The sequence below is a fragment of the Theropithecus gelada genome, chromosome 9 (assembly GCF_003255815.1).
Source record: "Theropithecus gelada isolate Dixy chromosome 9, Tgel_1.0, whole genome shotgun sequence".
NCBI lineage: Eukaryota > Metazoa > Chordata > Mammalia > Primates > Cercopithecidae > Theropithecus > Theropithecus gelada.
This window is the reverse complement of record NC_037677.1, coordinates 7,067,392-7,089,963: the sequence shown is the minus strand read 5'-3', so window position 1 is coordinate 7,089,963 and position 22,572 is coordinate 7,067,392. Positions and strand designations below refer to the sequence as shown.

Sequence of the window (22,572 nt, the reverse complement as noted above, 5' to 3'; positions counted from 1 at the left end):
TTTTGTTCACTGCTACATCCCCAACACCAAAAACAATGTCTGGTCCATGAAGGTATCCCTGGTTATTCAGGGAATGAGTGGCTGAGTTTGCTATTAATCTCTTAGTCTGTGTCCCATGGAATTGGAAAGCTGGACCCCACATCCATGTGTGCCACTGCCCTGGGGAAGTACATGATCTCCTTTTTTCTTCTTCAGAACCGCACGTTCGTAGCCCATCTCTGTTGCCTCTCTGATCCAGTCAGCGTAGTGTGTCTGGTTCTATTTTCATAGACTGCGTTGCTGCCTGGGGCCACATGTAGGTAGTAGCCTTGAGTCCTCCTGCTCATCTCTCTTGAGCTAGGCTGTCCTCTGCCCTCTGGGCTGGGCTGCTTAGCTCTGGTTTTCAGGGCTCTTTCAGGTTTTGTTTTGTTTTGTTTTTGTTTTTTTGGTGTGTGTGTGTGTGGAGATTCTTCTTTTAACTTGGGCTGTGTAATTTTTCAAAAATGTGTTTCATCTGAATATCTGTAGGGAGACTGTCAGATTGTCCCACCTGGCTACTGGACTTGGAAGCAAGTCTCATTTCTAGCTTTCTGATTCATTCTTGAGCAAAAAGGTCACTTTTGATCGAAAAGAGTTGGGATAGTAAACTCTTTGGGTCATTTTCAATATCTGAAAATACTTCTGATTGTTGAAAACTAAGAGCCTTTTGTGTTTATCCCTAAATTCACTTCATTCTTCAGGGTATGTAAGATGTTTTTGTCCATTGACAGCTGATATTTATATGTTAGACCCCATCCTGGGCACATACCTGTGTCCCCTAACATTTTGTTTACAATTCAAAATAACATGTGGAACATTTCCTCAGCGGAGAAGTGTATAAAGTGTCATACCATGATCAAGATTAAGTATTTCTCAACATAACGTTTTAAAAGATAAGGAAGGTGGTATGGCTAGTGCTTATATTTTTGTCTTACTTGTTTATCTTCCTTATTTTTTGGGTTTTGTTTGTTTGTTTGTTTTGTTTGTTTTGTTTTTTTCCCTGCACTGTTTCATGCATGAACATAAAAACAGAATAATTCAATTGGGAATGAATGAAAGTGTCACTTTTAAAGCTCAGCATCAAGGAGGGCTTAAAATTGAATATCACCCAAGAATGTGGAGGTAGCTAGATTTCAAGAGGGAAGTTGTAGGTTTTTAGCAAACAGCATGGACAAGAACAAATGCTTTAGTCAGTCGCTGGTGATTTTGCTGTCCTGCCTATAAGCCTGCAATGTACAGAAACTCCTTTGTGAAACAGATGGAGGCAACGTTGAGAAAGTTGTTTTCTGGAATAGACAGACTGGCTCCCAGGACTGGTTCTGCCAACTGAGGTCTGTGCAGTCTTGCCTCCCTGCCTGGGCCATGGGACATTCATCCCCTAAAGTGATGCCACAGAGCCCCTGGCTTTAGTGGGTGTTCAAGGAATGTTGGTTGCCTCAAAAACATTAAAAACTTGGGCTTGAAAGGAGAAAGATCAGCTTCCAATCGGAAGAGTAAGGCATTGCAAAAATGCCCCGAAGTGCTGCTCTGTGAGTTGTGAAACTTTCTGGGAAAGGCCTGAGAACCTGTTCTTAGAATGTATGTTCTGTGGCATCAACATTTATGCACATATCTGGGTCCTGGTATTTGCTGACTTTGAAGATGATTGTATCACTTTTCCTTTCCAAGGAAGGTGGAACTGAAAACTAAATACGCTTGCTATTTACTCATGCTCTTCTAACGTTTAATAGAGTAAACATTCTCTGGGGTGAGGAAGATCTCTCTATGGAGCTGTTTGCTCTGCAGTGGTGAGATCTTCAGAGCCTTCTTTTCTCACTCTCTGAGTGCCCCTCCATTCTTGCTTTTACCTCACTGTGTTATCGGCGTCAGGCGGTGTGTCTGTTACTCCCAGTAGTTGCTGGAGCCTGAGGATTTTGACACATTACCAAATTGACATTACAGTGGTTTTTAAAGTTACACTCCAACCACAGACACATAAAAGCACCTGCTTCCTAACAGCCTTTAGAATGGTGGATTCTTAGTGTTGCTTTTCATTTTGCCAGCCAGATAGATAGCAAACATGGTATTCCTTTGCTATTTTTATTTTTTATTAAGATTGTGTATGTTTTTCCATAGCCACCCAGGATAGAAGAGGAGTTTTTATTCCTGCATGTCTCTTTTGTTAGAGAGAGAATTTTTGTCTGTAAACCCGTCTCCTACCCATCTTAAGCCTCCTGAAAAGGGCATATGGCCACCATGAGTGTCTCAAGATTGTCCCGATTCACTTCCTCCAGGAACTGGATATCAGGATTCTACTGGCAAAGCTGGAGGAAGGCTGAGGGGAGGCAGTCATGGTGTATTTCATGTGCTGAGTGGACTCTGGATTGATCAACCATGCCTTAATTATTTAAAATAGGGCAAAGATTCTGTGTTTTCAAATACTTTTTTATTAATGAAATAATTTTGTGATCGTTATTGAAAACTTGGAAAATACAAAGAGGTCAAAGAAGAAAGTAGCCAAGAGTTCCACCACCCAACAATTATTGTAATATTTATTATTGGGGCTTTGTACATTTTCTCTGGTCTTCATCTTTGCGTATTTTATATAAATCTAATATTCTGTATATGTTTATAGCAGTCTTTTCATCTAAAGCCATAGCAATTATTTCTATGAATTTTTTAAAACTACATGCAGTTTCATGCCTGCGTGGCATTCCACAGACTTGGAAAAGTCTCATCTCATTTTCTATTACTGCACAGAAAGTTATTTCATTTTTTTCCCTCCAGTGTTACTAATCATAATGCCGTAAGTGTCTTCCTGCGTAACACCTTTTTCGGCTTTTAGGGTCAGTTTTATGGGATAAGTTCCCAGAAGTGAAATGGTTGTGTCAAAGGGTAGGAGTTTTTTTAATGCCAAATAGTTTTTCCAAAGAATTGTCCACTGGCACTGCCAATAATGATGTGTGCAAATAGAGCTGTTTTATGTCGATTAATACGTATCCAAGGGAAATGGGTCATCAACCTCTTCCCTTTTGGACCTGTAAGGGTTGAAACTTCGTTCAGAATAAACACTAATAAAAGCTTAAATAAATCTAATGGTTGTGGTTCAGCAGTCTCTCAGGGAAGCTTGCTGCAAATTTTAATTGCCTAAGGGGTTTTATTTCCTCTCATTTTCTTCTCCCCTCTGCTATTTTCCTCCCTCCCTCCAGGTTTAAAACATGTTTTCCTTTCCACAGTTAAGCCTTAGTACTTCTTGTTCTGTCTTTGTTGATTAATGAGTATAATTGACCCTGTCATCTCTATTATACCATCCACAGCAATTTGTTTTTATGTCGCAGTTATTTTCTGAGCTGTCACAAAACTGCCTTACAAAGAGAGCTCATTATCAGCCCAAAGGAGAAGAATTTGAAGGGATGAAGTGAGTAAAGGTCCCGAAGAGGAGGAGGAGGGGAAGGAGGAGTCTAAGTTGTTGGAATGTCAAGGAAATGAGCATGTTCTAGGGGCAGAATAATTAACTGTTGCTTAGGACGTACCCAGCAAGACTTGATTTTATCTAGAAATTATCAGATTAGAAATGGCTCTCCATAGACAAAGTGTGGAGGACTGGATGAATAGCTAGAAGGCTTGAATGTAGGTCCAAGAAAACATGGGGCATGACATTTTATAAAATGGGTTGAAGCTCATTAGAAGTTAATTATAGAAAGCCCAGCTTAACGTCTCTGTGTAGGGAATAGCGGTGACTTCCAGGTTGGAAAGTTTTATCTGAACATATATGGACCATAAAGATTACCCACATACCAGACTGTATCAGAAAATGGTTTGCTATTTTTCTATATAGTTTCCTCTCATTTCCCTCCTCCCCACCCCAGTGATCTCTTCAAGTTTTCTTCACTCTTAAAATTAACTCAGGAAATAGCAGAGGTCCAGGAAGAGATAGTGGAACAGAAGGAGATCTTGACTTTAACAAAGTCTATCTTCCAAAACCCCAGACAGACGAGATCATTGTGTTACAGAGATGTAGCTTCACGGATGGAGTCGTGAGGTCTTCTTAGAGGAATGCCTTGTTAGGTAACTGCTCATCATCCAGTCACATTACACTTTTCTTTTAGGAGCAGAGAAGGGAATTAACCACGGAGAGTTGGGGGAAAAAATCCTTAGTAGCAACAGTAAAATAATTAGTAATGGTGGCTCTGAATCAGAATGCAACGGCAGAGGGATCTAAAAGCTTTTCTCTTTATTTACTTTATTTTATTTATTTTTATTTCGTTTTTTGAGAGACAGAGTCTTGCTCTGTTGCCCAGGTTGGAGTGCAGTGGTGTGATGTCAGCTCACATCAACCTCTGCCTCCCGGGTTCAAGCAATTCTCCAGCGTCAGCCTCCTGAGTAGCTGGGTTTACAGGCGCACACCACCACATCTGCCTAATTTTTGTATTTGTAGTAGAGACGAGGTTTCACGATGTTGGTCAGGCTGGTCTCAAACTCCTGGCCTCGTGATCCACCTGCCTCAGCCTCCCAAAGTGCTGGGATTACGGGTGTGAGCCACCACGCCCAGCTGCTTTTCTTTTTAATTTGTGAATTTGTGGATGAGGAAAGTGGGGCACAGAAGATTTACTCTACTTTTTCCTGGCTCCATCCCATTACTGGGAGAGCTGGGTCTTAAACCTGGATACCCTCTTCTCCAGTTCCAGGCCCTTTGTCCTATTAGGAAACTTCTCCGTTTGATGTGTCTTGAGGCTAATTCTTCTACAGTAATGCGAGGCTTTGATCCAGACAGCTCCAGAGAAACTACACTCAGAGTGGAAGGTTTTCTTAATTGTAGAGAAAGTCACATTGCATTACCTTGTTTGTGAGATGTGTTCTGTTGTGTTTAAAAAGGTTCAGAAGAAAGTCGACTTTGGTCCTGTCCAGAAACCTCTGAGGCAAGAGCCATTTAGCTGGAGGAGAGCTTTGGAGAGAAGGGCGGGAGAAAGGGCAGGTGGAAGAACTCGAAGAGCTTCTTTGAAAGTGGCTGGAAAGAATTTTCAGTCTTTATAGAATGAAACAGCTATCTTAAGAAAGAAGGGGACCTGCCACTGATGGTCAACGGGATATGGGAAGGTCATGGGTCGGTCTCTGGTACCCGAGAAGCACAGCTGCTGCTTTTTTGGTTAACTGTCACCCTTCCCATCTTAAAAAAAAAAAAAAAAATAGGGCTTGGCAGGGTGGCTCACGTCTGTAATTCAGCACTTTGGGATGCCAAGGCGGGTGGATCACAAGGTCAGGAGCTCGAGACCAGCCCAGCCAATATAGTGAAATCTTGTCTCTACGAAAAATATAAAAATTAGCCAGACATGGTGGCAGGCGTCTGTAGTCCCAGCTACTCAGGAAGCTGAGGCAGGAGAATTGCTTGAACCTGGGACGCAGAGGTTGCAGTGAGCCAAGATCATGCCACTGCACTCCAGCCTGGGCGACAGAGCAAGACTTTGTCTCAAAAAACAAAAAGTAGGATATATTGAGCTTGCTTAATGAAAATAATTCCAATTTTTTTGCTTGGGAATACAAGTAGAGGCAATCAGTATCTTCAGTATCTTGAGTTTCCTTAATAAAGAATTTCCATAGTCTCTCTGCATCTGACTTAGTAACTAAAAGTCCTTATCATAAATGAATCTGCACTCATAGAATCTGTGACAATATGGGGAAAAGAAACTGGGGGATTTGGATTAAAAAACATAAGAAATCCCTTAGAGATTTACTTCATGTAGATTTCAGCCAACAGAGAACACTGTCAATGAAGATACTAGGGGCATTTACCCACGTCAGCGAATCACAGTTGGGCTGTGTTTTTCCTTTGCTTGTTTACAGGAAGGTTTTGACACCTCACTCCTTTTTCCTTGCCTGTCCATTGGTTTGTTTTTGTGCCGATGAGACTCCCATTAAGAGGCATTTTCCTCCCTGGGTTATGCCTTTCTTAGGTATAATTCAGGCCTCTCTTCTCTCACCTTTTCTCCTGTCTTGCCATGGTCAGGATGGACATTTATGTAGTTGCATCTTCCACCCCTGCTACAAAATGAAGTGACTATAAAGAAAGAAAGAAAAAAGCCACTTTAGTAGGATCTGTATTTGGTTACATTCAATGTATATGAAGAGTTGTTGTTCAGATGCCTCTCTCAGTATATCCAAACTGCCCCCAGAGCTTTGCAGCAGAGGGCTGCGTCCCGCAATTCTCATGTTCCTTCAGTCTTAGCAAGTCAGGGCAATGTTTGCCTTCCTCCCCTTCCCTCATTTCTCTGGGAGCTTTCTCTCCAAACCCTCTACTCTTTATTGCTCTCTTCTCTATCTTCTGTTACTTTTTAAAAAGTCGTCCCTGGTACTGTTCCCCCCGCCCCGCCCAGTAAAATCTCATGTTTTCCATAAAGACACTGAAAAGTAAGCTCCCATGAACTCAGGCTTCCCATAAGGGAGATGTCATTGTCTATTTCTGCACAGTGAGTGGTGAGAGTGTGTTTTATGTCATATCCCGGCTCAGCAATTCCCCCTTATGGCAAATTCCCCCACTGGCTGGCGCCGCCATAGGTAAGTTCCACCCTTCCTCACCTGGCTTCAGATACCATGTTATGGTAACGATGGTTTACCTGTGTTTAGTACTTTAATTTATCCAAAATATTTCATCTGAGCTTATGGAATCTGAAGTGCTGTTAGGCATCAAAGGACATTATCTTTCGGGGGCCTAAACTTACACCCCTTCTGATTTTGCTCATCTGTCTGGAATTTTGCTTAATGTACGCTGTTTTCTCTGTGTTTTTTCATTCCCAGGTTACTCTGGCCAGGACTTCGACTGGGCAGATTATCACAAGCAGCATGGGGCGCAGGAAGCTCCTCCCTTCTGCTTCAGAAATGTAAGAAGCTTCTCTCTTACCTAATTTTTAAAAATCATAGATCTTGTTTACCATGAGTTTTATAACTTGCTTTGTATTGATGAAGCAAGGTTGGAGTATTACTGTGCACTGGAGAACTACAAAATGTCTGTAGTTTTTGGAAAGCTCTGCTTTCAGGTTGTGTATTTGCTAGGGTGATGCGGTCTGTGCTAACAAATTGACTAGTAAATGCACAGTTGCTGGAACGTGCTAAAAGGTGATGGCCAAGTCTCACTTACGGAAGAGTCCAGGGTTTTCCTGATTAATAGGTGGTTCTCACCTTGGTGAGTAACCTAGCCGGCAGAAGGAAAAGAGATGAAGAAGAAGGTATCACTAGTTCTAAATACTGCAGCCTGATAGCAGTGTATGTTACTGCTGTTTGCTTTCTACTGATGGGAGCTCATTGCTTAGCTGCACCATGTCACAGGTGAGGCCAGTAAGTGGGTCCTGCCTGGGCTTGCTGCCCAGCTGTGATTCTGGACTCTGGAGCGAAGAGGACACATTTTGGTGGACAGCTGGCCATCTGTGTCCCTGTTAGAGGAACACTTGCTGTGTAGCATCTTATCCATGAGCCCACTGATAGGAGATTGTTTGCTCCTGAGGCCTAGTCTTAAAATGCAGTCTTACTTATTTTGATGGCTTTAATGCTTTCTTTGATGTCCAGTAAGGTGCTAGTGACTTCTGTGCTTTGCTAACTTTAAGCAACTACCTGGTTCATACAGAGCTTATTGGAACATAGTAATAGGATTTTTGCATAAAGTAGCAATGAGTGTTTGTGCACGTGCGTATACTTACAGAGGTATTGGAGGTCATTTTATAAACTACAGTCATGCATTGCTTAATGATGGGGGTATGTTCTGAGAAGTGCATCATCAGTCCGCTTCATTGTTGTGTGAATGTCATAGAGTGTACCTTGTACCTACACAGGCCTAGATGGTATAGCCTGTGCTACATACAGCTTTGAGATTCATCCACGGCCTGGATGGTATAGCTTATACCGCATAGCCTAGGTTACGTGGTACAACCATATAATCACATGGGACCACCATTGTATACGCAGTTCGTCATTGACCGAAACGTCACCATGCAGTACGTGACTGTAGTTTACAAAATTATCAATAATTCTTCAACCCTAGGAACTATGAGTAGAGATATCAATTATCTCTGTTTTAAGAATTAGGCTTAAATGTATAGTCTACTGTGTTCAATGCGCTTTTAGTTAGGAGAGTTAATTTATGTTAAGACAAAAAGAGGATAGTCTCCTCTTAATTGAGGTCTGTAACGACAGTGCACAGCCCTGGCTGGTCAGAGACTTGTTTGCTGAGCATGTGCTCCTGGAGCTTGCCGGTTCATTGCTGCTGCACCTGTCTTTGCGCTCTAGACATAACGATATGAAAAATGAAGTGAGAAAGGGGTGGCTGAATAGGGAGTTCAAAAGTGAGCTGAAGTCAACATCAGAGTTTGTAGGGTTCAGTACGTTGATGATTGGGTCAGTTGGTACCTGTAAATACAGAAGCACGTCAGCAGCAAGGTTGGAAATCAAGGATCCTTCTGTGATTGAACGACCTTGAGAAGCAGCTCAAATCTCAGCTGAGTTCTCCCCTTATCTAGGCTGCTTGGAGTCTGCCTGGCACCTGCATGATCCAGGGAACAGTAAAAAAATCTAGGCAGAATTTACACATAGAATTTGTGGTTCCCATTTGTGGTTCCCAGTCCTGGCTCTCCCCAGGATTGCCACCAAATGATGTTGCCTTTGCACAAGAGCAGTTTCTCCGTATCTTGAAGAACCGAGTGGTGTGTATTTAGGTGACAGGGCTGGCTGCATAACCATGCCCCCATGAGGACTGCAGCTGGTTAACTCTGAAAGCTTTGATGTCCTGTGCTGTCTTGACTTCTCATCATATTGATGTCGCAGTCACAGAATCTGCTGGCTTGTCTGCTTTCATTTAGGGTCGCAGAAACATCTTATAGCACCCTAAAACCCTTTTGAGATTGTGCTTTGTACCTGACAAGGTATAAAGAGAAATATTCTTTCCCCGAATCATTAACTTTTGGAAGAAAATCCTTCTCTCTCTCTTTCATTCTATATTTAAAGAGTGATTTCTTCTATGGCAACATAGTCCCACTAAAGCTTCTTTCTATCAGTCCTGTGTTCCCATTCGCAGCCAGGAGTTGTCCACATGGCTTTGAGTGGTAGAGTAAGTCACCACATTCCCAGGTGGCTTCTGAGCTTTCAGGATTTGGCCACCAAGTTGCTCTCTGTTTGGATGAATCTGCAGGCATGTTCCTTAGGAATGCCTTCATTTCTGGCACTCCATTTATGTAATAGAGAGGATTGTTGACGTATGCACTGCATTGGCGGTGCTTTGCTGAGTTTGTTAGCTTGCTACGAGTGCTTTTTAATGGAATGCATGTTACGACTTCATTTTTTAATCACACATCTCCTGTGTATTAGAGGAGAGCTAGTGTGGAATTGGATATGCGGAAGACATTTCCCCAGGGATGTTTAACAGAGGCTGTTATGAAAGGGATCGACACAGTAAAATGCTTGGTAAATAAACTCACAGGTAACAGTTTTGCTATTGATCCTTTATAAATTACCCTCAAGTGGTGGATTGAAATGAAAATAGGTTATGTGGTTGTAGCTTTCCCTTGTTAAGAAGGATAAATGCATTTTAACTTACTTAGAGGTTTTTCAAGCGGCCGACGGAATTATATTTTCAGAAGGAAGTTCAATCCATAATAGCTGTGGGTGAGACCAGGTAACTTACAGAAACAAATAACCCACCTAGAAGATCTTTGCTTCCTATTTCCAAAGAAACGTAAAGGCATGGAGCCAGTTGATTTCTTAACATGCATTGGATCACTTTTTTTCAGGTTACATAAAGATATAATTGTATTTTTCAAATTAAGTTTTAGAAAAAGACATGTAAATGTGAATTACCTTGATTTCTTTCCATAAGTCAGAAAAAGAAGTAGTCTCTGTTCCTTATAGGAACCTGTTTATCTCAGTATCCATAAGTGTATAGACCTATAGTGTTGTAACATGGCTGATGATAATTTATAGTAGTTGGCAATTTGGGAAAATTTTATGTTTATTTTAAAATAATATTTTCAGTATTGGCTGAGTAAGCTCATACTGAACTGACCCTTCTGCATGTAGAGCAGCTCTAAGGTCTGGACACAGGACCAAAAACGACTATTTAAGGGTAGTGGAACGTGAACAAAAGCAGGCAGGAATACAGGAGACTGGAGGAAGGGAACAGCATGGGGGAATTGTCCCATTTTTTTCAGACTTTTAGCCTGAGGGCAGCCACAGTTGACAACATGTGGGATAACTTAGAGAGTGATATAAAATTAATGGTCTCTCTGGCCTGATGAACCACATTACAAAATTTGGGCAACCACAGATCCTGGAAAGTGAGGGGAGACTCAGACAGTGGAAAACCAGGATTGGGAACCTCAGATTCTATGTGTAAATTCTGTCTAGGTTTTTGTGGTGATCCCTGAATCATGTAGGTGCCAGGAAGACTCCAAGCAGCCTGGGAGAGGTGAACTCAATTGAGATTTGAGCTGCTTCTCAAGAAACAGAGTCTGTAGTTTCAGTCCAACCAAGGTGATAGCTTGCTAAAATACGAAAAGTCGACATTCTTGATAGGAATATAACATAATCCAGACTAGCCACAACATAGCGTTTAAAATATCCACTCTTTAATTCCCACATTGCTCAAGACAAATGGGAAAATCAGCCTCATTCCCAATAGAAAAGAAGAAATGGGAAAATCAGCCTCATTATCAGAGAAAAGATAATCAGCATAGACCAAGCCAAGCATAGACTAAACCCATCATGACCCAGATGTTGGAATTAGCAGACAAGTATTTTCAAGCCCCTATTATAACTAAGTGTGATGTAAAGCAGTGGTCCTTAAAGGTTGGGCCTGAGACCAGCAGCCTCAGTATCACCCGGGCACTTTTCAGAAATACACATTCTCTGGCTCCACCTCCAATCGACTGAATCAAAACTTTGGGGAGAAGTCCAGAAATTTATATTTTTAAAAGATTTTCAAGAGGATTCTGATCCTACAATTTAAGAACTGTAGATATAAAGGAAAATATTCTCTAATGAATGAAAATATAGGAAGTCCCAGAGAAGAAGTAGAAACTGTAAAAAAGAGAGATTCTAGAACCCAAAAATACAATATTTGAAATAAACAAATTTATTGGATTAGCTTAATCGGGAAGATAGAGGAAAGAGTCCATGACCTTGAAGATAGAAATTATTTTGTCTGTAAAACAGAAGAAGATGGACAGGGAAATGAAGGACAAATGGAATCTCAGGATCTGAGGGACAATTATCATGTAGAATTGAAGACCCAGAAGAGGTGGCTGAATAAGAATAAAAAAAGACATTTCACCAAAGAAGATGTATGGATGACAGAAAAACACGGGAAAGCATGCTCAGCATCAGTAGTCAGCAGGGCAAATGCAAGCTAATACCACCATGAGACACCGCTAGATACCTATTACAATGGCTGGATTTGGAAAAACTGGCAATACCAGGTGCTGATGAGGATGTGTAGCAACTAAAACTCTCATACACTGGTCATAGGAATGCAAAATGCTGTAGTAACTTTGGCAAGCATTTTGGCAGCTTCTTAGAAAGTTAAACATTCATTTACTATATGGTCTAGCAGCCCCATCTCTAGAGAAAGGCAAACTTAATGGCGTGGGTTGAATTGTGCCTCCCCCAAATTCATATGTTCAAATCATAACCCTCAATCCCTCAGCATGTGAGTATCTTTGGAGATACAGTTTTTAAAGAAGTTATTAAAATAAAATGAGGTCCTATGGGTAGACCCTCATCCAGTGTGACTGATGTCCTCATAAGAAAAGAGGGAGCCAGGCTCAGTGGTTCACACCTGTAATCCCAGCACTTTGGGAGGCCGAGGTGGGCAGATCACTTGATATCAGAAGTTCAAGATCAGCCTGGCCAACATGGTGAAATCCCAGCTCTACTAAAAATACAAAAAAAAATTAGTTGGGCGTGGTGGGGCATTCCTATAGTCCCATCTACTCAGGATGCTGAGGCAGGATAATGGCTTGAACCCAGGAGGCAGAGGTTGCAGTGAGCCGAGATCATGCCACTGTACTCAAGCCTGGGTGACAAAATGAGACCCTGTCTAAAAAAAAAAAAAAAAAAAAAAAAAAAAAAAGAAGATGAAGAAGATGGGGATTGAATCCCAGGCAGATCTTAATGGCTTGGCTAGTTTCTCCACCTATAAAAATCAGGACACTCTTACTGCTGTTTGTGTTAGGTAATTAACAGCCATAAAGCATGCTGAAAGTAGAAACTGCTCAATACACACAGAGGCATGACCACATGAGGACACAGGGAGAAGACAACATCTGCAAGTCAAGGAGAGAGGCCTCCAAAGAAGCCAGCCCTGCTGTCACCCTGATCTCTGACTTCCAGCCTCCAGGAGCATGAGAAAATAAATTTTTGTTGCTTAAACTTCACAGTCTGTGGTATTTTGCCACAGCAACCTGAGCAGATTAATGTACTTACGTTTAGATGAAAAGTTGTACCAGAATGTTTACAGCAGATTTAATCACAATCACTGAAAACAACTCAAATGTCCTTTAACTGGTAAGTGGATAGATAAGCTACAGTGCATCTGTACAAACTACTCAGCAAGAGAGCAGGACAAACTTCCATTTCATGTAATAGCATGGATGAATCTCAGTGTATTATGCTAAGTGAAAGAAGCCAGACTCAAAAGACTACAAGATAGTGTGAGTCCATTTACATGACTTACAGAATAAAATGGGGATTCTGATCCTAAAGTTTAAGAACTGTAGATATAAAGGAAAATTTTCTCATAATGAGAATATAAAGAAATATAAAGAAAATTATAAGAACAGAAAACAGATTGGTGTTTGCCAGGAATTGAGTGCTTTGGAGGGACTGATTACCAAAGGACCCCAGTGCAAGGGTATTTTGGGGGTGAAGGAATGGTTCTGTGTGTTGATTGTGGTTATAGCTGCATAATGAAATGCGCTGGTCTCACAGCCCTGCACTCAGAGAACAGTATACCCAAAAGACTGAATTTTACTCTATGTAAAAATGTTTAAAGTAATCTTAAAAAGATAATAATAAACAAAAAGCAATAAATAATAGCGATAAACAAAATTAGCAATGAACAAAAAGAACAGAGGAAAATAAAGATAATTTCAAGTAAAATCACAAGAATTCATCATCAAAAAGACCTACACTATTACGAAAAAATCTTTTTTTTTTTTTTTTCCTGTTTGAGACGGGGTCTCACTCTGTTGCCCAGGCTGGAGTGCAGTGGCGAGATCTCAGCTCACTGCAACCTCTGCCTCCCAGGTTCAAGTGAGTCTCCTGCCTCACCCTCCTGAGTAGCTGGGATTACAGGCGTGTGCCACCATGCTCAGCTAATTTTTGTATTTTAGTAAAGTTGGAGTTTCATCATGTTAGCCAGACTGGTCTTGAACTCCTGACCTCAAGTGATCCACCTGCCTCAGCCTCCTAAAGTGCTGGGATTACGGGTGTGAGCCACCGCACCCAGCCTTTTACTATGAAAATTTCTAAAGGATATTCTTCCTATTTCCTTTAAAGGAAAATGATGCCAGATGGAAACTCCGTGTACCCACTTGAACAGTTATCAATGGGTATAGGAAGGTGGAGGAAATGGTGTGTACTTCAGTGATCCCATAGAAGGAAGGGTGCATATGGAACTGGAAGGAGAATGAATTCATACTCTCACTCGTTTAACAAATATTATTAGGCACCTACTATGTGCTAGGCATCGTTCTAATTTCTGGGAAACAAAAATGAAGACCACCTGGTTCTTCATGAACGGTGGGAAGGACAAACACGTACGTGAGCCTGTCTTGTTGATGTGAGATGCATGTGCACGCATTTCTTTCTCTTTCTTCATCTGCCCAGCTTTGTCCTGCTGCGTCAGCACTGGTTCAGTGTTGGTCCCATTTCTCTTGCAGACATCATTCAGTCGAGGTTTCACAAAGAACATGAAACTTGAAGCTGTGAACCCCAGGAATCCAGGAGAACTGTGTGTGGCCTCCGTTGTGAGTGTGAAGGGGCGGCTGATGTGGCTTCACCTGGAAGGTACGTACTCGCTGGGGGTAGCAGTCGCTGGGGGGATTGTAGAGTTTGTCGAAATGGCAACGTGTGGAGGAATGCAGCCCTTCTCAGAAGGCGCCTTAGTTCTCTTTCATTTAAACAGATCTTAAATTATTCCGGGTTCTTAAATAAGTGAAACTAATCAAATATGAATTTATTCAGAGGCTCTCATCTTAACTAATAATTTCATGCAATGAGATGCTGGCAAGATAATTATGTTTGGAACACAGTGGTCTTTTTACATCTATGATTAGAAAAGCAAATGTCACAATTAAATTAATGTGAGTCACTAAAACCGGGATTCCAGGTCTTGGTTATTATGAGGACAAAATTGTACATTTGTATTTTAATGTAGTAATATCCTTTAATTTGATGTAGATGTTCAGTTCCTCCTCAAAATAGTACCTGGAGGATGACTTTCTCCCCAAATGTCTAATAAACAGAATTTAGGCTTCTTTGTTCAGTGATGTTGAAACTACCCTTTATAGCTATAGCATATTTACAGGTATAAGAAAATTCACAGAATGCTGCATTTTGTGAACAGAATCCTGATCAGACTTTATATTTAAGTAGAAAACCATATTTTGCAGGTAGTGTGTTTTCAGTGAGAAATAATTACAATGGATTTGATCTCCAAGGCTTTCCCATCTTTCTGTGATTTATAATTCTTTGGATTTTTTTTTCGTAGGATTTCATAATACTCAGTAGTTGTTTCAGGTATATATGCAAAAATGAATAGATATGAATAGTAAAACAAAGTTAGCTCTCCTAGTTCATAGTTTAAGTTAGCTCTCCTAGTTCATACTTTAAATCTTACGACTTACTCAATATCACGCTTGGAATAAAAAGTTTAGAAGGAAAATCATAGAATTGATACTAAGATCTCCATTTTTATTTCCTCACTATGAATCTATAAAATGCCTGCCAAGGTCTTAGGCCTATAATCTGATACATATTGTAGTACAAGGAATTGGAAATGTGGAAAGCAGTCCTTGTGGCTGACATCATTGTGTTGCCAATTCCCAGAAAATTGTTTAAAATGTTACTGAAGTTTAGGGTTCCAAAATCAATGTGAAGTACATGGAGAGTCCCAAGAAGTTGATTGCTTAGTGGGTTTTCGAGTAGAACGACCTCTGTCTGGAGTTAACGAAAGTGTAGACACAGGCAACGTGGTAACACGTCTGTAGCTTACAAGAGTAGAACATGGCTTTATTTTCACAGCTCCACCTAGAGTTGGGTGAACCGCTCTTGGAGAAGCAAGATTCCTTCTGTACTTCGTAATGACTAAATTTAACTTGCTATGTAACACTATGCTGAACCATCTTCATGAGATCGGACTCTTGTTTGCATTATTAATTTGAAAACAAAAATGTTCAAGTTAAAAGCCCATGTTTTATCCTTATTACTTAGCACATTATGGTTAAAATTCTTTGGCAGTCATTATTGATTGAGCAGTTTCTACTTTCCTCATGCTTTATGGCTGTTAATTACCTAACACAAACAGCAGTAAGAGTGCCCTGATTTTTATAGGTGGAGAAGCTAGCTAAGCCATTAAGATCCGCCTGAGGTTCAGTTCCATTGCTCTTGACATTTTCTCTGTTGCTTCATTCACCAGACCCTACGGCTTCCCACGTCTTAAAAAAGAGTGATGGACAACATTTAGTGTATCTGTAATATTTTGGGCAGTGTTTTCTTCTTTGGCCTGTTCTCTTTGAATACAGATTTTTGATTTTCTCACAAAGAAATAGAAGTCAGCTCATGTCAGATCTTTTCCTTATTCCCCGGCGTGTTTTCACTGGGTAGTAATGGAAACTAGTTAGTGTTAGGAAACACATCAGAAAATATACATTGAACGTTTTTCCAGACCTGATTCGCTGTTCTAAAAAGTGTTTGTAGCCAGGTGCGGTGGCTCACACCTGTAATCCCAACACTTTGGGAGGCCGAGGCGGGTGGACCACGAGGTTGGGAGATCGAGACCATCCTGGCTAACACGGTGAAACCCCGTCTTTACTAAAAATACAAAAAAAAATTAGCCGGGCGTGGTGGCGAGCGCCTGTAGTCCCAGCTACTCGGGAGGCTGAGGCAGCAGAATGGTGCGAACCCGGGAGGCGGAGCTTGCGGTGAGCCGAGATTGTGCCGCTGCATCCCAGCCTGGGCGACAGAGCCAGACTCTGTCTCAAAAAAAAAAAAAAAAAAAAAAAAAAAAGAAGGGTTTGTAAACAGTCTGTTGAGTATTGTCTGTTGCATAGGATATTACCTGTAGTTATTACTCAAAATCATACATCTTTTTCATCACTTACAAAAGATATGGCATACAAATAAAGTAAAATTCCAGTCAGTTTCCTGGGTCTTGCTTGAATTGTTTTGGTTTCGGTTTTGATTTTGGCTCTTACTGAGCACCGACCTTTCAAAGTGACAGCTTAATGGCACTTAGCTCTCGTTATTTCAGTTTTATCTATCTGATGTTTCCTTTCCTCCATGTTGGGGATAAAATGATGGAGATTCATCATGGTCACTTTGTGGCTGTTAGATTTTTTTATCTAATGATGATTATTCCGATTATAGGCCATTTATTTGACACTTTAAATTTATAAAGTACTTTGTAGCAATTTTATTCGTTATTTTCATGCATTAAATTGATTTGAAGTCTTTTCAACACTAGACTGATTGACCACTTTTAGGTAATTAAAATGATTCTTTCTAGTTAATATCTGACTTCCCTTGAAGTTGATTCATTCTTTGCATGTCTCTAAAGGGGCTGTTGTTGAAGAGGGAGCAATGAATAAAATATATGAGATTAATGTAATATCATTTTAAGTGCATATTTGAAAAGAATCTTAAGCTCTCAGAAACCACGGGTAGTTAGCAAGGATGATTGATGATGATGGGACCAGTGTTCCAGAAAGGAGGCCGTGCCTTCTCCTAGGTCAGTGTTCTGCTGCAGGTCATCATGCCTGTAACTGTGAATATTGTTCATATAATACAAGTTACTTTCAGTCTTAGGTCTCCAGTATTGTGGCTGCACACACTGGCTCCCACACTCACAGCTCTGCTTTTCCACAAACTAAGTGACTTTCTATTCATTTCCGGTCCTTTTTTTAATGGGACAAATACATTGGTCCAGCAGTTCTGTGTGCTGTCCTAGCTCTTTAGCCCAGAAGAAGGTTCGCATGCCTGCGTCGTCTTCCTTAGCGTCGTTTTTGGAGTCTTCTTTCTCAGAATTATTTTTCCTGGACACCTGGCTAAATATATATACGTGCACCACTTACGTTGCACTTCAAATGAGACCTGGTAGATTTCTAGCTCATGTTTAGCAAGTAATGCAACAGATTGACAAGAACTTTTGGGTGGTTTCATTGAGATATTTTATTGAAAAAAAATTTCATCTTTAAAAATGGTTTTAAAATATATGTAACATCAAATTAACCACTTCAGTCATTGTAAATTATGCAGTTCAGTGGCCTAAAGTCTATTTGCCCTGTTATATACCCATCACCACCATCCATCTCTGGAACATTTTTAATCTTGCAAAACTGAAACTCTCTCCCCATTAAAGTCTGCCTCCCCTCCTTAGCCGCTGACCAGCACCATCCTCCTTCCGGTCTCTATGAAGTTGATGATGACTTCAGGTACCTCACATGAGTCAAATCACGCTGGATTTATCTGAAAATGGCCTTTTACAAGATTTATTATCAATCGTAATGCTTTATGTTTATCTACTTTCATCATAATTTGCCATCCTGTCTTTTTGGTCCTCATAGACCTGGCCACCTATTGGCAAGAATATTAAGATGTAGGTGGCTTGTGGTTAATGGAGGACTGAAGAGTTAGTTGATAGAGGGGCTGGTCCTGCTTCCTTGGCTTCCTTGGAAGTGTCCCCAGGGACACATTAAAAGGACTAGGGACACAGAGGAGGAAGAACAGGTTTGGAAGGAGACAGTTTTGAAGAGCGACAGTTGCATTTTAAGATACGGATGGAGATCCCAGCTGAGGAGGCATAGGAAGTGGCAGGAATTTTGACACTGAGGCCCTCATCAGAGGCTACAAGATGTGTGGGGATGGTGGCCACAAACTTTGCTTAAATGAGGAGACTTTTAGAAGCAAACGGGGCACTAGCCAGCTGGGGCACTGGTGAGGAGGGACAGCAGGCTCGCTCGGTAGTCACATGAGTCACTGTATTAGTCCGTTTTCATGCTGCTGATAAAGACATACTCAAGACTGGTGAGAAAAATAGATTTAATGGAGTCACAGTTCCACTTGGCTGGACAGGCCTCACAATGATGGCAGAAGCTGAAAATCACGTCTTACATGGCGGCGGCAGGAGAGAATGAGGCCAAGCGAAAAGGGAAACCCCTTCTAAAACCATCAGATCTTATGAGACTTATTCACTACCACAAGATCAGTATGGGCGGGCTGCCCCCATGATTCAGTGATCTCCCAGCAGGCCCCTCCCACACCACATGGGAATTTGGGGAGCTGTAATTCAAGGTGAGATTTGGGTGGGGACACACCAAACCATATCAGTCACCATGATCTGGGGTCTGCGATGGGAGCGGGGTCAGCTGCAGTCATGGCGATTTGGAGCCAGGCGGTGCCAGATGTGAACGCAGGCCCCTGGTGGCCCTGTGGACTTGAGCACATTACTTAAGCCCTGGTTTCCCCATTTCTAAAATGGCAATCATGGTATTACTTATGACAGGGGCTTAGTTTGCATTAAAGCAGTTAGCAGAGTTTCCAGGAAGAATTTACCAGTAGAGAGAATGAAGAGGAAATTCTCAGGAGCCAGAGAGAGACTGTGATGGACCTGGTTCCCTGGAATGTGCTCAAGTCTTAGGCACTGAGCTGCTCCTGGTGACTGGGATGAACAGATAACCCCACGGGGGTCTATACCACCCAGCGAGTTTGTCTGTTGTGTTTGATTCATGGAGTGGGGGTGGGGGACATCCCTAGTAGACCCTCAAGCCAAACAGAGCAGGAAGGGAGGAGGGAAGCAGGTCAGGCCCTTTATACGTCTATGAAGTTGAGTCAGACATCGGCCAGCCGCCCTCTGGTGCCTGCAGCAGACTTTCCTCCCTGCAGGGTTCTGTGCTGCCTCTGCGGGGCCCTGCCTTCGTGGGTATGAGCCGTGCAGGTGAACCCAGGTCCGATTGCCTAGGGAGGGATTCCAGTGCTTGGTTGAGCAGAGCAGTGCCCTGGAGCCCCCATGTACTTGGTTGGATAAAACAACCCCTGATTGCAACATTCATTAATCTATGGAGATCACCTAAAACAGGTTCAAGACCATAGGAAACACTTGGAAGATGTTCTGTATATTTTTGTATTGTTTTGAGGCAGGGTCTTGCTCTGTCGTCCAGACTGGAGTGTGGTGGTGCGATCACAGCTCACTGCAGCCTCAAACTCTTCAAATGATCCTTCCACCTCAGCCTCTTGAGTAGCTGCGGTTTCAGGCACGTGCCACCACACCTGACTAGTTTCTTTTGTGTTTTTAGTAGAGATGGGGGTACCAGTCTGTTGCCCAGGGTGGTCTCAAACTCCTGGGCTCAAGTGATCTGCCCACCTTGGCCTCCCAAAGTGCTGGGATTACAGGTGTGAGCCACCATGCCCAGCCTGTTTTCTCTGTTTTTGTCCTCATCATGATTCATACACTTTTCCTTCTATTTAGAAGGAATGTGATCAGCCCTCTCTTTCCCAGTGCTATTTTAGCCTTTTAGTTGAGGCAGAAATGCCTTTCATGTCACAAGAGTTAGGAAGACAAGCAGACTTCCTTACTTCTAAGTTATTTCGCTCTTTCAGTTATTACCGCTGCAGAAATTGTTGAAGAGAGCTTTAGAATGCGAATAACAAAACCCAGTTTTGAATTGGGGAGCCCCGTTATAAATTAAAACAGGCAGGGAATCAGCGTTTAGTGTTTTTGTGCTTTGAATGGGTGGAAAAAATAAATAATGACAAAACACACCCTACAGGTATCAAGCTAGGAATCTGTGCTGTGTACAGCTTTGGACAGTAAGATTTTGGAGTTCAGGAATTGCCTCCTTGTACCATGAACTTCACATTCCACACTGACAAGCACAGCACTTACATGCAAGGCAGGTCCGGTACGTGTGCGGTTACTGATTTCCGCAAGTGTGTTTGGGGAGCAGTGTGGGGATCCCATAAGTCTGTAGAATTTCCTCATAGGTATTTAAACACAAGAAGCAGTGGTAGCTCAGGAATAAATCTAATCTCTCCTTTGCCCATCTTAAGAAATGCATCACTCTGGAATTGTCTGGTGGCGTCTTCCCATTTATCTGACTGGGTCTTAGCCCGTTGGTGGAGGTGGGATGGTTCTCTGAACTCATGCTGTTACACTGGCCTTTCCTTCTCCACTTGCTTCATTCGTACCCAGCCTCCAAGGCAGGGACACAGCACAGCAACCCGCAGGGGAAGTTCCCCAACCTGGCGGGGCCACTGCCCTCTCTTCACCTGCTACAGTGGCTTGTGTTCATAGGAGTGGTGGCCGGAAGATGCTGGACGTTTTCTCAACCTTTTGTTAAGAGGGATCGCGTATATTCTCCATCTCCTGCTTTGGTTGGTTGTTTCTTGCTTTTTACTCGTGATGTTTTATTTTTAGTATGTTTCTACCACCCTTGGTGACTTCTGTGTCTGGACATTCCCACTCCTTTCCTCGTGGCAGTGCTTGTCCTTCCTCGGTTGCTCCTCTGTCTCCTCCATCTTCTGCGAAGTCCTGGGGTGGCAGGGCTCCCTTCCCACCCTCAGCTCCTCCCCAGATGACTTTTCTTGGCCTCTCCTTCACTCTGCTTTTCTCCGATGTGGAGGTTAGAGTCCCCCCAGTCCTGTTTTTCAGCCGTCTGTGCCTAGCAGGGCCTTGTCTTTCTCTGTGGCTTCGGATGGTCATGCTGTGCACACGGATCTGAGCGCCTGTGCCCATGGCATCACACAGGGATCTGAGCGCCTGCGCCCATGGCATCACACAGGGATCTGAGCGCCCGCGCCCATGGCATCACACAGGGATCTGAGCGCCCGCACCCATGGCATCACACGCGGATCTAAGCGCCCGCGCCCGTGGCATCACACAGGGATCTGAGCGCCCGCGCCCGTGGCGTCACACACGGATCTGAGCGCCCGCGCCCGTGGCATCACACGCGGATCTGAGCGCCCGCGCCCATGGCATCACACTCACAACTCCCTTTCCATCCCTGCAAAACATCTCCACGTGGCAGCAGCGTTTCCAGAACAGAATTCACTGGCAGAACCGGCAGAACCGGCAGAACCAGCAGAACCAGCAGAACTCGTCTCTGCTCTTCTCCGTGAGCGTCCTGCCTGACCAATGACGCCGTTATTCACCCAGGTCGGAAGCCACGGCGTCCTCAAAGTTAGAAACTCTACAGTAATTCCTGCCCTCCCACCGCCCCCCACAACCCATGAGTCACTTCAGTCCAGGCCTCCGCCTGGCCTCTTCCGGCCCCCACATTGCACTCAGGCCCTCCTCCCTGGCTCTGTGATTTCAGCGCCTCCTACCTGCTCTCTCTGCCCTCTTCACGGGGCTTTGAGGTTATTTCTGTAAAATACAGGCATTGCCTTCCTCCGAATACACAGTAGGTCTGTGTTTCTTTTTTTTTTTTTTTTTTTTTTTTAATTTTACTTTAAGTTCTGGGATCCATGTGCAGAACGTGCAGGTTTGTTACATAGGTATACATGTGCCATGGTGGTTTGCTGCACCTGTCAACCCATCATCTAGGTTTTAAGCCCCGCATGTATTAAGTATTTGTCCTAATGCTCTCCCTTCCGTTACCCCTACCCCCTGACAGACCCCAGTGTGTGATGTTCCCCTCCCTGTGTCCATGTGTTCTCATTGTTCAACTCCCACTTATGAGTGAGAACATGCAGTGTTTGGTTTTCTGTTCCTGTGTTAGTTTGCTGAGGATGATGGTTTCCAGCTTCATCCATGTCCCTGCAAAGGACATGAACTCATTCTTTTTTATGGCTGCATAGTATTCCATGGTGTATATGTGCCACGGTTTCTGTATCCAGTCTATCACTGATGGGCATTTGGCTTGGTTCCAAGTCTTTGCTATCAAGTAGAGACTAAATTCCATAACGTGCCACTCAGCAATCCATCCTCTGTAGGCACATATGCATCCAGGATGTGTGAACTTGGCACTTTCTGAGTGTAAAATCTTTTTTATTTGTACAGCTGTATAAAAGAGCTAGTGATAGAGTCTCTCATAGGATGGTGGCGAGTGGATGAACATCGATAGAGTGTAAGAGTCACGGTTAGCTCGTAGTAGTCGTTGCTCAGTAAATGGAGATTGCTGGTATTATTATTAGGCAGCACTTTTCTCTTCACATTTGCCACCTGCAGGAGCCTGTGATCCAGCCAAAAGGAGCACTCGTGTCTGCAAGCCTCCTGATTTGGTTATTGGTGCTGGGCACCGTTCCACAGGGCTCTGCTCCTCCCCGTGCGCCTGACAAAAAGTACCATTTTTTTTTTTTTTTTTTTTTTTTTTTTTTTGGGGG

General features: G+C 42.7%; 1 protein-coding gene across 3 annotated transcripts in view; it reads left to right on the top strand.

Annotated features, from left to right (window-relative positions):
* The window catches only part of SFMBT2 (Scm like with four mbt domains 2), a 255,402-nt gene that overhangs the window by 178,471 nt on the left and 54,359 nt on the right, over positions 1 to 22,572 (top strand). For 2 of the 3 annotated variants that reach the window (XM_025397758.1, XM_025397757.1), the window contains exons 10-11: positions 6,790 to 6,872; positions 13,914 to 14,040. In XM_025397758.1, coding sequence (XP_025253543.1) covers positions 6,790 to 6,872; positions 13,914 to 14,040 — 210 coding nt within the window. The remainder of the gene's footprint in view (positions 1 to 6,789; positions 6,873 to 13,913; positions 14,041 to 22,572) is intronic. The other variant, XM_025397759.1, reaches the window with a different exon arrangement.